A 16,157-nucleotide genomic window follows, 5' to 3' on the forward strand; every position below is an offset into this window, starting at 1 on the left:
GCCCCCCAAAACCTTCCTTTTCCCCTCAAAACCCGCCCCGCCCGCCGCGGTGACGTCACGCCCTCCGCCGCTCAGTGCGACGTGTCCCTCGGCCGGCGGTGAGGGCGGTGGGGCGGTCCGGGTGTCCCCCGGCCCCGGGGATCAGGGATGGGGGCTGGGCAGCGCCCGGCGGCCAGGGATATGGGCATCGGAGGGACTGAGGCGGCCACGGGGGCCTCGGCCGTAGCGAGGGGGAAGGGAGTCGCTGGGGACGCGGGAGGGGCCGGCACCGTACCGGGAGCCTCGTACCAGGGGGTCCGTATGGATTAATGGGAGCAAATCCCTCCAGTGGGTGTCCTGCGTGCGGTGGCAATGCTGGCATACGCCTATTGTGAGAATAAGGCTCGGCCACAGCATTCCCTCCATGCTCGCCAGCCCCCCGGCAGCTTTTGGCGTGGGGGTCTCCTGAAACCGGCGACTTTTGTCTATTTAGACGCCTCTGGTGGCGTTCTCAGAAACACGGAGTAGGACATAAGCTGAAAGCCAAACTCTGATGGAGCTGTTGTTTTCCTTTTCTGTGTTGAAAGGCAGAATTTTCCATATTTTTTTCTTTTGCAGTCAGAAATAGGCCGTCATGGTTATGTACTGATACAGTGTCTTCATTTCCTGCAAAGTGGAAGTATTTTAGGTTGGAATATGACACTTTAAATTATCTTAAGCTTTTAAGAAATTTTGTAGGTAACTGCTACTTCTGTAATTAAAAAAATCTGTTTTTCAGTATGTATGTGGACCCATCAATGCTAAATGTGTTCGTCTTTGCAGGCAATCATGGATCAGGTAATGCAATTTGTGGAACCCAGCCGTCAGTTTGTAAAAGACTCCATACGACTTGTTAAGAGATGCACCAAGCCTGACAGGAAAGGTAAAGCACACAGTTAAACCAGAACACAATCCTTACTTCATCCTGTGTCTTAGCACGTGTCTTTCCACACGTTACTTCTGTTGATTCATTTGCTGTGGATGTTTCTCAGCTGCCAATATGGGATTTAAACTTGAGCTTTAGTCATCTAAATGTCAACGGGTTTATGGTTCTGGCTGCAATTAACTTGAACGTGTTCTTTTCTGGTACGTACGTAGGCATTTGAGTGGTACTAAAACTCACCTTAGGAGAGAGGTTAAATAGCTGAAATTCAGTGCTCAACAGTTGTCAGTCATTGCCTGATTGGGACAGGAACAATTTTGTTGTTGGGAGTATGGAAGATGAGGTTTTGGACTAGAGAGGCCCTGGAGAGAAGCTGTAACTATAACCAGAATGCAGGTGGTCCTCCTTACTGATAGTTACAGTGCTCAGCGTGAACAGGTCTGTGACTTAAGTTTGCTGGCAACTTTTGAGATCTGTAAGGAACTTCATTCCTTGTCAGATTGGCAGGTTCTGAGGGGCTGTTGACCTTCTTAGTCAACTTCATGGTTGCTGTCCTAAAATAATTGAAAATATCCAAGTACTCGATTTTTGCGGAGAGTTACGGTGCTGTCCTCCTGTGATAGACATAAATGCAGATTCTTCCATTTTCAATGCTGCATTAGGGATTACTTTCAGGGCTTGTAGGGATATAAAGGAAAGATAATGGAATAAATGTTCCATGAATTGTCATTGTGGGTATTTCTGATTCTGCTTATTTAAAGATTGCGATCGGCCATTCTTTGTGGAAATCTGCATCTTCTGTCTGAAAATCTCATCTGTCTTCTGAAAAAGTGGATTTGTTTCTCATTGTCTGTGCAGGTTTTCAGGTGTTTCCAGTGTTAACATGGTTAAAGAGAGATCTCTCCTTTGGTCACTGCAGTCCACATCTGTATGCCATACATGAGATTTCCTGACAAATTTTTTTTTGTTTTGTTTTTTTGCAGAGTTCCAGAAGATTGCCATGGCAACAGCAATAGGCTTTGCAATAATGGGATTTATTGGTTTCTTTGTCAAATTGATCCACATCCCAATCAACAATATAATTGTGTAAGTGAATATGACCTTCGATTTCACTAAATTTTTACCTGTTCAGTTTTAAGCATTAGTGAGCCCTACAGGACCCATGTTACTGTAGTGTCTGTGCATTTCACGTGCTAGTGTAATATGACAAGTATTACTTGATTCAAAGGACTTTATGAACAAGTAGGTTGTTAATTCAGCATGCTGCAAAGTATTAGATCCATAGTTCTTAAGGTTTTTTCTGAGTATTCTCCTTCAAAACTGAACATCAGATATTTTGATTTCCAGTTCCTCAGTGTATGTTTGACCACAGAACATTTATCATATTTGGATCTTCTATAATCTTACTGTTTCCAGTTTACAATTTGGGTATCCAAAGTAAATGGATGGATAGTAAGGTAAAGAAAACTGAGTGGGTGTGCTGTAGGATGACAGGGCACAAAACAAAGTTGGTCTTGTTTCATTTACTGAGTGCTAGATATGTTTGAAACTTTGTTTTATGTGTAACTGCATCCTGTAAAATCCCTTTTGGAATGAATGTTACTTCATGAAAAACTTGAACTTCAAGTTGACTGGCACCATGGTACTGACATAGTAACAGTACCAACTCCTCATATTCTCCAGAGCTGATATGATCCCCTCTCTAGCACTATAAGAGGTTAAAGACCATTCTGTGTCCATGATGTGTGACTGGCTTATACCTGTAAGAGTGCTCATTGAGGCAAGGAGTGTTTGAAAATGGGAGATAAGCTGTAATGGTTGTCCTAACAAGGCAGTGGTGGGAGCATAAGTTAAGACTTCAGGTGGAATCACTTGGTCACACTTCATTAATTGAAACTGATTACTTTGTTCTCTCAACAGAGGTGGCTGAACATTCATCATGAAGAAGAAGACAGTTGTGACACCTGCAGCAATGATTTCCCAGCTTTAATTTGTTTGATATTAAACAAGCTCAGTTTGGGTTTTCTGTTCTTGTCATTGTATTTCTGTTTTAAAGTGTATGCAATCATACCTGTCTACAGGCTTTTTTATTTCTTTTGTAATAGTAGTTGTGTGTTTTACTTGTTTTGTTACTTCTTTTAACGGTAGTAGAATCATTCAGGTGGGAATGAAGGCTGGAAGATCTTTAGGCCAATGTCCTGCTCAGAGCTGGGTCAGTGTTGCATTCTAATGAGGTTGCTTAAGGTTTTGTCCAGTCAAATACTGAAAGCTTCCAAGGGGGACAGCTGTATGACCTCTGTTCAGGAGCTGTTTACAAAGCAGTAAATTAAGCTTTGGAACAACATCTTCCTAGCAAAAGCAGACAGCAAGAAAACAGCATTTCTGTATCCTTTCAAGTGGTGATGTAAAAGTGTATGGGAATTCTTGTCACTAATTTCTGGAATCACCATAATTATCACTAATTCCTTTCTGCATTTGGAAGTCCTGCCTAGGTTATAGTATGTACTTGACATGAAAACACCTCTTATCAAGTAAAGAAGTTGCATTGCCAGTCCTTATTCTGATGGCATAATTAAAAACCCAAACATAATTGATTACTGAGATGTACCATTTGAAGATAATTTTAGGGTCAGACACACTAAGCAGTCCTTTAGTAAATCCACAACTTGATCATACTCTTGGATAGGCTATACACCCATTTTGGATCCTGTTCTGTACATAGAATTACAAAGCCCTCTGCATGTTGACCTGGAAGTTTCCATTATTTTAAATGATTGGATATTTTGATTTTAAGAACTAAGCCTGCAAAAACTCTGGTAGATGCAATGCTCTTCCTCCTCAGATTGAGATTAAGACATTTAATTCACTCAAAAAATGTTACTGTAAGCATTTGGTATTTGTAGAAGGTACAATGGTACTTCTATTACAGATTTTAAAAGCACTTAATACTGGGAAATCTGATACTGCTATTACAGCAAAACTGAAGCTTCTTCACTACACTAACTTGCTTCCTAAGTAGAAAAGTTCAATTATTACTCTCCTTGAGAAATCTTCACCAGCACCTACATATGTTACAAACCAGGACAGAAAAATGAGATCAGTTAATCTTGGTGCTATCACCTTGTAATACAGTTATACTGTATGCAGCTGGGTACTCCATTTCCTTTTGGCAAGAGGGAAAAAAGATAGTTCAGTATTGGAATAAAATACTTTGTAAAAGTAACCTGAACTAACCAGATAAGCAGCAGTGGTTTCTTTACATTCATTTCTGTTTGTGGTTGTACTGAGTGGCTGCTCATGCATCTTCTGATTAAGTAGTGTGATTTACCAGAATGAAGTACTCTATTACTTCAAGTAATTTTGATTCAATCTCAAGTGACTTTTATTTCAGACTTGTTTTCCATTCAATACAGAAAATCATTGCCTGCTTATATCTTGCAACAGCTTTACCATCTTAATTCAGTGAAATTTTGTAGTAATTTGAGTTGTGTCAGATCAGGAAATGCAGCTGTAGCTGATCTTATCTCTTGATAGCCATTGTCCACAGCAAAGGTTTGTCTGTCTCAATGGTCACAGTCCCGGAGTTGTCATAGGTGTTGGAAGTACTGACGAGTGTTCCAAACTTCAGCACCTGGTTAGCTGTGAAAAATAAGGAAGAGATTGAGTGGGTCTCTGCCACATGAGTGCATTTGTTTCAAAAGGCCACTGCTCCCACAAAGAACAAAAAAGTAGCTGAATAAATATAACCCAGATAAACATAATCTAGTTAGAAAGCTTGTATGAGATTTTTCAATGACCTGTAGAGGCAATAAATTAATCCCCAGATTAAAATTTTGAGTTTACAGGAGATTATTACAAAAGCAGTTTGTCAGGTAGTCCTCAGAGTTTCACATCTGGAAATTTGTATTTCGTTAGGATCAGTTCAAGTACTAGTCCTAGAAAAGGTATTTAAAGTAAAACAAAGAGTATCTTACTGTAGTTCCAAAGTTGGGATTTGCTTTAGCTCAGCAACAAGCCTATAATCTTCTAAAACGTGAACAGTTCTAGAGCAAAGGCCCCAGTTAAAAGTGGTATTATTTAACAACCTTGAATTAAGGAACTTGCATCTTTTCTTCTGTTGCATACCTAGTGAGGTAGGTGTTCATGTACATTAGAAACCAAGTGGCATTACTCTAACAAATACCAAAGCATGCAGTTCTAAGTTTTACCTTTCATTTCTTCTCTTTTTGAGACAGCATCATTTGCATGTTGCAGACATACCAACTTCCTCAAAGGCACTCTAGAACTACTCAATTCTGTGTTAGTCCTTGCTCATAGAAAGGTTCAGAGTAAGAACTCTAATACTACCCTTTGCTTTAGCCTGTAAAATGAGCCAAATGACAGCTCTTACTCACTGGCACCTCAGAAAAACATCTCCATGGGGATACAAGGAGAGCTGCAGCTGGGCAGAATTGTTCAGGAAGATAGTAAGTTTCTGTGACCTATCAGAATTGCCAAATCATGCATAAATACCAAAGTAAAAGTCCTCTGGATTTGCTACTGAGTGACCCACTGCAAAGGGAGATCTCCTTGTGATCAAAAGGAGTGCAGAACAACTTGGTAAGCTCTATTCTGTGATTTTCACGGGAGACGCATTTTCTAGTGTTGGATATGAATGCTGGCTATAGTAAACTTGGGTGTAGCGCATCACTATAATGCATGTTACCCTGTCTACCCCTTGCTGGAAGCTGCACAGGAGGAGCTGATCTCGCCAGGCTCTATGGCTTTATAAGGAAGGACAGTTGGACAAAAGTCAGGACATGTAGCTCAGTGTCTCTTCTGCCAAATTGTGCTTGCTGCTACTTATTCCTGCTCCTATGCTTGTTATTAGCTTGACGTGAACTGACAAGGAGGTTTCAGCTGCAAGATGAATTTGTTGGAATGAGAGAGTAATACCCAAGTTTCACTACTGCAAATGGAAGAGTCCTGCAATGTGAAGTTCTGGAGCTGGGAGCATAACTGCAGTGCAGTGCAGAAATTCAGCAAAGAGAAGAAAGAAAGTACTACTGTACTAGATCAATTGTTTACCTAAAATAAAGGTGCTAGATTCTGTCAGGATGTTTTTGGACACACAACAGTACCAGGCAGGAGGCTCCTAGATAAATGCCACGAATAATGAGTTTTGGTGTTTGCCTTTGGAAGACACAGCAGAGGCCACAGGGGCTATGTCTTGCCAGGAAACACGGATTTCACTGTTTGCAAGTAAACAAGTCATTTAACGCTGGGGTAACACCTGGGTAGAGTTCCCTGTGTAAAAATACTCCCGAAATACTGTGTTAAGTGCTGTGGTCAAGTTATGAATGTTTCCAGCCAGTTTTAAGTAGGAAAGAACCTTAAATACTTTAAAACATTTGTTGACACACAAATTACCTTCTTTTGGTTACTATATATTGAAACTTGAAGGGGGTGGGGAGGAAGAACTTTGGTGATGAGCTGCTGTATAAACCCACTCATTTAGTATCATTTATTGCTTCTTGCTTAAGACTCAGAATAATACTTAATGTTTCACAGCTTTGCATATAAAATAATGGCTCTGCAGAAGGCAAGAATTAACAACAACATGGCAGCTTAATGAAACAAAATCTAAAGCCGTATTTCATAGTGCATAAAATCAAGTGAAAACGAGAGCCTTTTCTCCCCCTTTCAATAGAAAATTCTTGCCCACTAGATGGAGCCTTTAATCTTTCTCTACCAGGTTTTCTGCTGCGCAAGGACCACAGTTTGAAATGCTGAAATGAAAAAAAGGCAAAAACTATAAAACAGTACTGCTGATTCACACGGCTCAAATGGACCAATTCCAAGCACTTGGTTTCACAACCAGCCAACATTTCAACTATCATAATTAAAAATGTATGTTTTCCATTCAATAAATGAACAGTAATTAATGTGAAAAACTAGGTTTGAGCCAGTAAAGGAAGTAAGAGGATGTGCATACCTACCGCTGCTAGGCAAACTTCCTGCTGTGTCCTGCATTCTGATGGAAGTTTACAAGGTCAAAGAAGTGGGAAGTTTCATCAGTTCATACCTGATCCAATCCCTTTCTTAAAAATGAATTTCAGTCTTATTTGTTAAGTCCTAGAAAGAACTTATGTCTTGGGATAAAACCCCTATTACAACACCCATTTTCGCTATTGAGATTACTTTTCAAGAAACACATTCCAAAGAAAACCACCTTTTTATTTTCTAATATTTAGTATTTATAGCTTTGCTGTAATTGGGTACCAAATCAAATTGTAATAAAGGACTCCACATTGTGATTTAAAAAAAAAATCTAAATCTCAAAACCCCTGGAAATTTTATAATTTTCTAATTAAAAGAAAACTTATTTTGGATTACTGAAAGTTTTCTTTTTGACCAATAGTAGTCTCTTGTTTTTTGTGAGAACTTTAAAGAGTTGATTTGGATAAACCCATAAGTGATTCACTGAAATACCCCCCAGCATTAGAAGTTTTGTTTAGTGCTTTGGTTCCAATCAAACTGTGTTTACTGATAATGGACAGTTGATGAGAAAAATACTCTACTCAGCTCCTCCATTGTAGCTCTACTATTTTCTCATTACTCTCCATCTATAAAGTCAGCAAGGACTTCAATACTAAAAGCAAATGCTGTTCCTGCATTTTTTGGGGGGGAGAAAAAAACCCCACCAACTTCCTCCTCCCCCACCCAAAGTCCCCACCCAACAAAATCTATCATGAGACAGTTTTTTATGGTGTGCCCTATGTTCTTATCAGTAACAAATTTATGTCTGATGGATTGCAGCATACCACTAATTCAGACCTAAACATGGGCAGGGAGAGGACTGATTCTGATGAGGTAATGGAGGAATGTTCTTCTAGCAGTTTTTGTTTTGTTTGATGGTATTTCAATCTGCCAGGGTTTGAGAATGTTGGACAAAATTTAAGAGAAGAAAACTGAGGGCATGTAGGTGAGCCTCCCAAAGGAGCATAATCACAAAGATCATTACTTCTTAGACATCTGTTTTGCTGACCAAATTATATCACATAAGAGGTCTCAGTAACCCCTAAGACTGGCAATTTACAATATTTTATTGCTCTTATTCTGGTAATTTAAAAAAAAGATACAAACTCTAGGATTTATATGTGGAAAACGTTAATCTCAGAGTTAAAATTTTGAAAATTCATGAATCTTATGGTTGCAAGAACAACATTTAGAAATGTTAACAAAATGCACCCTATAGGTAATTAAGTCATATAAATAATCAAAAACCCCAAACCTAAAAATTTATTTTAAAATTTCATCATACTAATCATAGTACTTCTACCACAGTAGGGAGTTATTTTTGAGTAGATGGTACTGAAAGGGAGACCTAAGCCTTGCTTGCAGTCCTTGTGCTGCCAGCTTTCAGCCTGGAAACTGAGAAATAGTGTAGCCTATTTATAAGGAGATTGGATATCATCATGTTAGGTGCTGCAAAAACACTCTCAAGATCAGGTAATTCCTCTTAATGACTGTATTCATGATCTAGTAAATTTATAAACATCATTTCTATGTTCCATTGTACTATTTAGGACACTTAAAGTTCAGTCCAGAGAAGAGAGCTTATCTATCTGTCTATCTAAAAAAATGTATCAATCAAGGTTTCATGTACATCTTGTAAGATGCACTTACGCAGTGCTTGAGGGAGGCATATACAGAGAAAAACTTCATCCTAAACTTGTCATATATGGCAAAAACAAATCATGTCAGGGTCTCACTACTGTTACCTGAAATGACTGTGGACAAAACACTGTCATGTTAAGCATGTCCCACATAGACACTATGACACTTATGCTATGCTTCCTTTTCTCAACTGCGTCTCAATTACTTCCTGAAATATGTAAAGTCACACCTTGCTGGTTTCCACCACAGAAAATAGAAATCAGGAAAGGAATACAAGCAGATTGCCACTGCTGGCATGGATGTGTGGAATATCAAAATAATTAATTATTAATTAAAAGCCATATTATAGTGGATATAATCCTCTTCCCACTAAGCAAATGCTGCATCAAAATGATAGAAAATTAAGATCAATAAGCTGAAACACAAGCTAAAGTGAAATATTGAATCACCATTTGGTATCCTATTACAGTTTATCTGGAGAGGATTTCCCTGAAGTTCTGTGTTAGGAGCAAAAATCTGCATTTAAATGGAGATACATTAGTAATGCATGAGCTAGCACTTTGCAGGTCACCCTGTGTCTGCAGAACAGCAGCATTAATTTTGCTATTTAAAAATAAAAAACCCAAGTAGTTTGTAGACTGATTTTCCTTTCATTCCTCCTAGGTTTACACTTGTGGTTAGACTGACTTCACTGGAGTTAATCTTGATTTACACTGATGGATACAAAGGAAAAATTGGGTGCTTGATCTCTGTGCAGTGGGAACTGCAAAACTGGAAGTTGCAAATAACAGTAATTTACAATAAAACATGAACTATTTTCAATACTGATACAACAGAAGTACCATGAAGGCTTGCTGAGTCTGCTGAGTCTGCCTGGTACTGCACAGATTCCCTCAGGGTCAAGGAGAGTTTTGAATAAGCAGAAATTGCATTGGGCATTTTTTATAACTATTGTAACTTTGGGTACCTGGTTTTGTGGCACAGAACAATGGTTTTATAATCTCAGTGTATTCATACAAGTAGACTTAAGAAAGCATTGAGAGGATATGGGAGGAAGGGGGCCCAGCAGGCAGGGCCAGGTGGCTTTTCCACCAGTTCAGGTGCTGGCAAAGACTCTTGGCCAGGGCTCTGCAACACAGGCTGCCTGGTCTCACACCAGAGGGGATTTAGGAGGTGACAACAAAGCTTTAAAGGCTGTCAAAGCTTCACAATTTCATTTAAAAAGAGAAAAAAATATATATTAACAGAACTGTGTGTTCTACCCTGGATAGAAACCACCCATATTGAGAGAACCTTCAGAAATGCAAATGGATGTCAGAAGTTTTCAAATTTATTTCCAGCACGCATTTTTTTTTCCACATATTTTTTCCAGCTTTGTAATCATGGTGATACTGTAAGAATAGCTTGAAGTCCTCCTGTCACATCACCTGCTTGGTGGCAATTTAAAATGATAAGCTGATAAAAATGATACTAAGAAAGACTGCTTTCTACACCAAGGTCTCTGCTGCTCCTACTGCTTCAGCAAGATCAACAAGAATCATTAACTGTGAGGAGTTTCTACAGCATCATTTTAGCACCACCAACAAGATGTGCTTCCATGTTTGTTCAAAATCACTTTAGCATCTTAATTAAAGTGGCCTGGAAAGTTAGACAAGGAAACTCTACATACTGCTTTCAGTAGTATCTTTCTGGTCTAGATGTGATAAAGTTGTAATAGGAGTGATCTAGCAGAAATATAAAGTAAGTCAGGGAAATAGCTGTCTGGGAGACTCTTTCACTAAGCTAAAGGCCAAGCCAGGCTTACGAAGGAATTTTAAGAACTGAGTTTAGCCAGTAAGAAGCAGGGTGTTTACTTAATTTTTGATGCTTTCCACTAAGTTTGTATAATGTTTCTCAAACTACTTACAACTCTGAGGTGCTGTACAGGTGACAGGTACTATTAATAATAGTGTTAGAGCACTGAAGAAACAGCTGCAGAAATAAAATGTAGCTTCAGTTTGACAGTCACTGTTGTAAAGATTTTGCATATAAGCTAGACAAAATAACTTGTTGCTATTTTGGTCTGTCTCTACTTCACGTAGTGAGATGAAGAACACTATTCTCGTGAGAAAAAGGGCAAGAGTAATACTGAGATGCATCAGCTAATGAGTTGTCTTACTGCTAACTCGTCCATAAGACACCACATAGCACACATCATCCTATTATGCTGTCATGCTTTAGAGGCATTACTTAGTCACAAAAGCTGAGGATGGCAATCTAGTGCAACACTGAAACCTGAGATTAGCTAAAAACAATGGTGTTCTGTCACAGCACTTAGGTCTGAAGCTCTGGTTTGACATGACAGCCAAGAACCTAAAAATACTTGCTATTTTGAAAGCTGCTACACTGTCAAGTTGATATGATGCATCTAGAGGTCAAATCTACTGAATTTGTTGGAGACAGGTATCCAAATGATCCTAGCAATTGACCACAGAGTGCTGCAGAAAGGAGTGAAATTCCCCCTATATTCCTCATGATTAGGCTGCTGGAGACAGGGAAGAGAGATAGGAAGAAGAAGGAGAGGGAATCTTTTCCTCACCCAAACCTCAGGGCTGGATGACTACATCCATGTACTCAGGCTTCGAACAACTTAGCACCAGAAAGCTTTTCAACACAACCAGATCCAGGACTGACTAAGATCAACAATTCACCTCTAGCTACAGTAATTTTCCAGCACTTCACATAAAAATTAAAAAAGCCCCTCTCACAAACCCCTATATATCCTTCAACAGATTTTAAAGTATGATATTAGTTAACCAGAGCACAATATTAATTATTTTCCTCTTCTATTCTTTGGACTTCTGATAAATCCTGTCACATTCAGATTAATATATTCGCAAGAAGAAGCAGTAAAAGAGGATTTTAAAACACATTAATAATACAAGTTTTTCAGCTTCTGTGTGCATACCATTGTTCCCATCGTTTGCAAATATGTGCAAACACAATGATTATTTCTGTATCAATCAAACTGGGCCTGCAGGTGAAATACTGGTATATGGATATTTGCTCAGTAAATACCTACACAGGTTGGGTGAAATGGGGATTTCATTCACCTGCTCCATGGAGGAGAACAGCAGCAATGCCATAAATAATTCACAACAGTCTTGGCCAACTACTTACATTGCCTACTGCTGTGTAGGAGGAGTCCCCAACAACAAGTCTCCCAAGAATTTCGCACTTCTCTGCTTTCTGTGATGGGGATATGATTTTCCTAAGGGAGTTGATCTAAAGCCAGTTCCTAGCCAGCCCTGAAAACCAAAGGAACAGGCTGTCTTCTTGCTGCTGCTGCCAGCACTACCTCAGCACCATATCCAGAGTCCTGTTCTGCTGCACATGTTGCTCAACACTGGGCTTCATTGCCAAAATTAAATTAAATGTGATTTGACAAAGCTCTGTAAAGGCTCAGTCCTTGACTCCAGTGTGCAAAGTTACACTAGCAGGGATCAAAGTAGATCTTCTGAATGCTGGGAAGGTGTATTGGGTTTGCATGGCCAGGTTTTGGTAGCGGGGGGGCTACAGGGGTGACTTCTCTGTGAGAAGCTGCTGGAAGCTTCTTCTGTGTCCGGCACAGCCAATGCTAGCCAGCTGCAGGATGGATCCACCGCTGGCCAAGGCTGAGCCAACCAGAAATGATGGCAACATCCCTGTGATAACAGATTTAAGAAAGGTAAAAGAAAGTTATTGTGCAGATATAATTGCAGTCAGAGAGGAATGAGAATATGTGTGAGGAACAACTCTGCAGACACCAAGGTCAGTGGAGAAGGAGGAGGTGCTCCAGGTGCTGGAGCTGAGATTCCTCTGCAGGCCGTGGTACAGACCATGGTGAGGCAGCTGTGCCCCTGCAGCCCATGAAGGTCCGTGGGTACACAGAGATCCACCTGCAGCCCATGGATGAGTCCCACGCCAGAGCAGGTAGATGACCAAAAGAGGCTGTGAACCTGGGGGAAGCCCATGGTGGAACAGGCTCCTGGCAGGGACCTGTGGACCCATGAAGAGTGGAGCCCATGCTGGAGCAGGTTTCCTGATAGGACTTGTGACTCTGTGGGGATCCCACGCTAGAGCAGTGTGTCCTCGAAGGACTGCACCCTGTGGACAGGGACCCATGCTAGGGCAGTTTGTGAAGAACGGAACGGTAGCCTGTGGGATGGACTCTCACTGCAGAAGTTTGTGGAGGACTGTCTCCTATGGGAAGGACCCCAGCTGGAGCAGGGGAAGGACTCCTCTACCTGAGCAGTGGCAAAAACAACTTGTGATGAACTGACCATAACTGCCATTCCCTGTCTCCCTGTGCCACTCATGGGGATGAGGTAGAGCCCAAGAAGGATGGAGGGGTGAAGGGGAACAGTGTTTTTAAGATTTATGTTACTTCTCAATATCCTCTCCTATGGGAAGGACCCCAGCTGGAGCAGCGGAAGGACTCCTCTACCTGAGCAGTGGCAAAAACAACTTGTGATGAACTGACCATAACTGCCATTCCCTGTCTCCCTGTGCCACTCATGGGGATGAGGTAGAGCCCAAGAAGGATGGAGGGGTGAAGGGGAACAGTGTTTTTAAGATTTATGTTACTTCTCAATATCCTGCTCTGATTTTTTTAGTAATAGACTAAATTAATATCCCCAAGTTTAGTCTGTTTTGCCCATGATGGTAATCAGTGAGTGTTATCTCCTGGTCCTTATCTCAACTCATGCACCTTTCACTATACTTTCTCTCCCCAGTCCAGGTGTGGATGGGAGTGATAGAGAGGCTTTAGTGGGCACCTGGCATCCAGCCAGTATCAACCCACCACAGAAAGGTTCAACATATTGCATATTAAAACCCTTCCCCTGCTAAGTCCAGACCCCACAAGAACTGACCTAGTTCACAGCTGCTCCATTCAGACTCCTGCGTGGCCCCCAGGAGCCCCACACTCTCTTGATCACCACGAGTTACTTGCTCCAAGACCACAATCAAGCTGCCAGACCAGACAGACAGTTAAACTGTGCCAGAATGGTGGATCTGGTGCTCAAAGAGCTCCTCTGACCACAAGGAAGCAAACAGCTGCCTTCACCTCTGAGCAATGGTCAGGGTGCGAAAAAAGGTAAGTGCCCTGTCACACCAAATCCCAGGACAGCTGTTTGCGTGATGGCTTGCAGAGGGCAAGGGCATCGCCAGGCTTGAAAGCAAGCTGCAGCCCCTCTGAGCTGCCAGCACAAATAACAAACTTCAATCAAATTAAATCCCTGACAAACATTTTTATTATGCAAGCTTTAATGGTGAACGGCACCATTTCCTAACAGAGTTTTATGTAAATATGGTATTACATTTACACAAAAAATGAAGAGAACAAACCAGAATATTCATCCTTATGCACAAAATGCACCATTAATAAAGCAGCTGTGCTTTTGTCTAAAACGTTTCTCTGGAAGGGGGTAATTATTATTTTAAAAACCCACACTGATCTGCTTTTGACAGCTCACAAGGTACATGTTCATCTACTTGCTCTCTCTGACAGCTGATCGGTTCTAGGCACACATAGCTAACTAATAAAGACTATTACACTTCTGATAGAAAAGTAATTCCATTTATCTTTACCCTTCCTAGCAGCACTGCTTCCTTTCACAGTGTTGGGGTTGGATGCTGTAAGAGGTTTCTAAAATGTGATTATTTTTACCCCTACTATTGCTGTGCATTACTTAGAATTTTACTTTGCTCTGCTTTCTTGAGAAAAAACAATTAGACACAGATTGCATCACCCTGAGGATGAAGCAAAAGCAATTATTTCTGTTACAAAATGTCCCCCTAGATCTGCATGTGAACAACTAAGCTTTTTGATTTTTAATTTTATTACTTTGTCTTTCTGTTAACAAATAATTAATATAATTACTAACACCCTATGTACCTCTAATGTCTATACTATTTCAATTATAAAACCATTACTGCTGCTTATTAATTCTATTCCATTTATCTTCAAACTTGCATCTTAAACTTACAGCATTTGTTGACATTCGTGGAACTATGGCTCCTCCAAACTCACTCCAAACCGGAGTCCAGCGCAGTTTATGTGTTGCAACCCTTGAGACAGAACATGAGATTCAACAGGAGACTGCAAGCTACACTGTTTATAGTTCAGAGAAACTCAATTGGATTAGATGGCTCTCCATGTCCTCCAAAAAATAAAGGATTGCTTTTGAAACAGTGCTGCCCATTGCATCTTTCAATCTTCTTTCTTTCAAAGCTTTAAAGCCAACCTTTTTGAAAAAAATCCAACAAAAATGTAACTTATGACACAGCACAGTCTATTTTAGCTAGTATTACCCACTTCTTCCACTTCACACAGCATTAGAGCCCTTTGCTTCAGGAAGGCCATGGGAGTGGTATCTGCCATGTATATGAATCAGTAAGTCATTGCATACTGCTCATTTAATGTTCCTGGCTGTTTGCTTTTACAGTTGTTTTTTTGGGGACGCAAGGTTAAGATTTGTTATTGATGCTGCTGAATACAAACAGCTCCTATATAATGTTTGTCCCCAAAATGAAAAAAGAGATTTGTCATTAGAGGCAAGTCCTAAGTCTCACTGACTGTCAAAAACTTCACTCAGGTGGAAAACTCGCTACTGAGAATCTGTTAGTTGGCTGTGCACTCCCAAAAAAATCTGATTGATTTCCTGTAATGATTTCCGATATGAACAGTGCTCTTTGTATTGGCGTGCTTCCTCCTCCTGACCTGAAAAGCCTTTTTAGCCCTGCCCCCCACCTTCTTCTCCCCTCTGCAAACTGGCTCGGCTACCCATCCCTTACATTCAGAAAACGTGCCATGCACTTCCAGGCCCCCTGCAAGGATTCAGTGACTTGGGGGATCTTTTCTTTGGCTTCTTCTTCTCTAGGGAGCAGTGCCCCAGCAGGGCTGTAGTGAGCTTTCTGCCCAGGCTGAGAGAAAGGAAAGGCTTCTGTATTAATCACACAATGCCGTGTCAGGCACTGCCCAGGCCAGGTGGTGTAAGCCCTTGGACCTAAAATGCAGAGGCCGAATACAGCACTAAATTAATGTAGTGCTACATGGTGCAGTCAAAGCCATTAAAGTTTTAGGAGTGCAATTGATTATATGTAGCTCAACTTTCAAACACACCGGTCAAGACGGATTGCAACAGTCATGCCACAGCACAGTGATGCATGTCAGCAGGCTCTCAGTTTTACTGTACAGAGGACTTGACATTGGCTTTTAACCTACCAATAAACTACCCTAACACACTACAAGAAGGAGGAAGGAAAAGGAACTACAAATCCAACAGTTACATGTAAAATAAAAGACTACACCAACTACACTACAGCTTGTCTGCTGCCAACAGCACTTGGTGTTAAAAGAACATGATGGCTGCAATTGCCAAGAAAAGAAATACGTCCTCAAACAGCCTATTTTTTAAGCTACAGGGAGCTTCCATTAAGTAAATCTGCCTTTAGCCTGGAATGTTCCTTAGCTAACCTGAAATTACTGTCATCTTCAAACCTTTGTAATTCCTCACTGATTATCAGTGTCTGAGGGGTACTGTAGGAGAAACATTCCTATCAACAGCAAAGAAAG

The 16,157-nt window shown here is 40.7% G+C and overlaps 2 protein-coding genes across 3 annotated transcripts in view; one reads left to right on the plus strand and one right to left on the minus strand.

Annotated features, from left to right (window-relative positions):
- Positions 1–6: 6 nt before the first annotated feature.
- On the plus strand, positions 7–3,452 carry SEC61G (Sec61 translocon gamma subunit). Of its 2 annotated transcripts, XM_008633838.2 has the most exons (4): positions 7–98; positions 802–901; positions 1,885–1,987; positions 2,822–3,452. In XM_008633838.2, exons 2-4 carry the CDS (start codon positions 808–810, stop codon positions 2,829–2,831), a joined length of 207 nt encoding a protein of 68 aa, XP_008632060.1. In that variant the 5' UTR covers positions 7–98; positions 802–807; the 3' UTR covers positions 2,832–3,452. The 2 variants fall into 2 exon arrangements, with proteins under 2 accessions (XP_008632060.1, XP_008632059.1); XM_008633837.2 differs by lacking the exon at positions 7–98 and having other exon boundaries at positions 784–901.
- An 804-nt stretch (positions 3,453–4,256) lies between these two features.
- The window catches only part of TPK1 (thiamin pyrophosphokinase 1), a 254,642-nt gene continuing 242,741 nt past the window's right edge, over positions 4,257–16,157 (minus strand). Inside the window, exon 7 of the mRNA XM_017734592.1 lies at positions 4,257–4,540. Coding sequence (XP_017590081.1) covers positions 4,422–4,540 — 119 coding nt within the window. The 3' untranslated portion in view covers positions 4,257–4,421. The remainder of the gene's footprint in view (positions 4,541–16,157) is intronic.

Source organism: Corvus brachyrhynchos, unplaced genomic scaffold, assembly GCF_000691975.1.
Source record: "Corvus brachyrhynchos isolate BGI_N302 unplaced genomic scaffold, ASM69197v1 scaffold94, whole genome shotgun sequence".
In the NCBI taxonomy this organism is placed as follows: domain Eukaryota; kingdom Metazoa; phylum Chordata; class Aves; order Passeriformes; family Corvidae; genus Corvus; species Corvus brachyrhynchos.

What these genes read in the sequence shown, in the direction of transcription:
- SEC61G (XM_008633837.2), top strand. Translation starts at nt 784, where the DNA reads ATGTGTTCGTCTTTGCAGGCAATCATGGATCAGGTAATGCAATTTGTG. An exon ending in CACCAAGCCTGACAGGAAAG is followed by an intron (nt 902 to 1,884) that starts GTAAAGCACACA and finishes GTTTTTTTGCAG; the next exon opens with AGTTCCAGAAGATTGCCATG.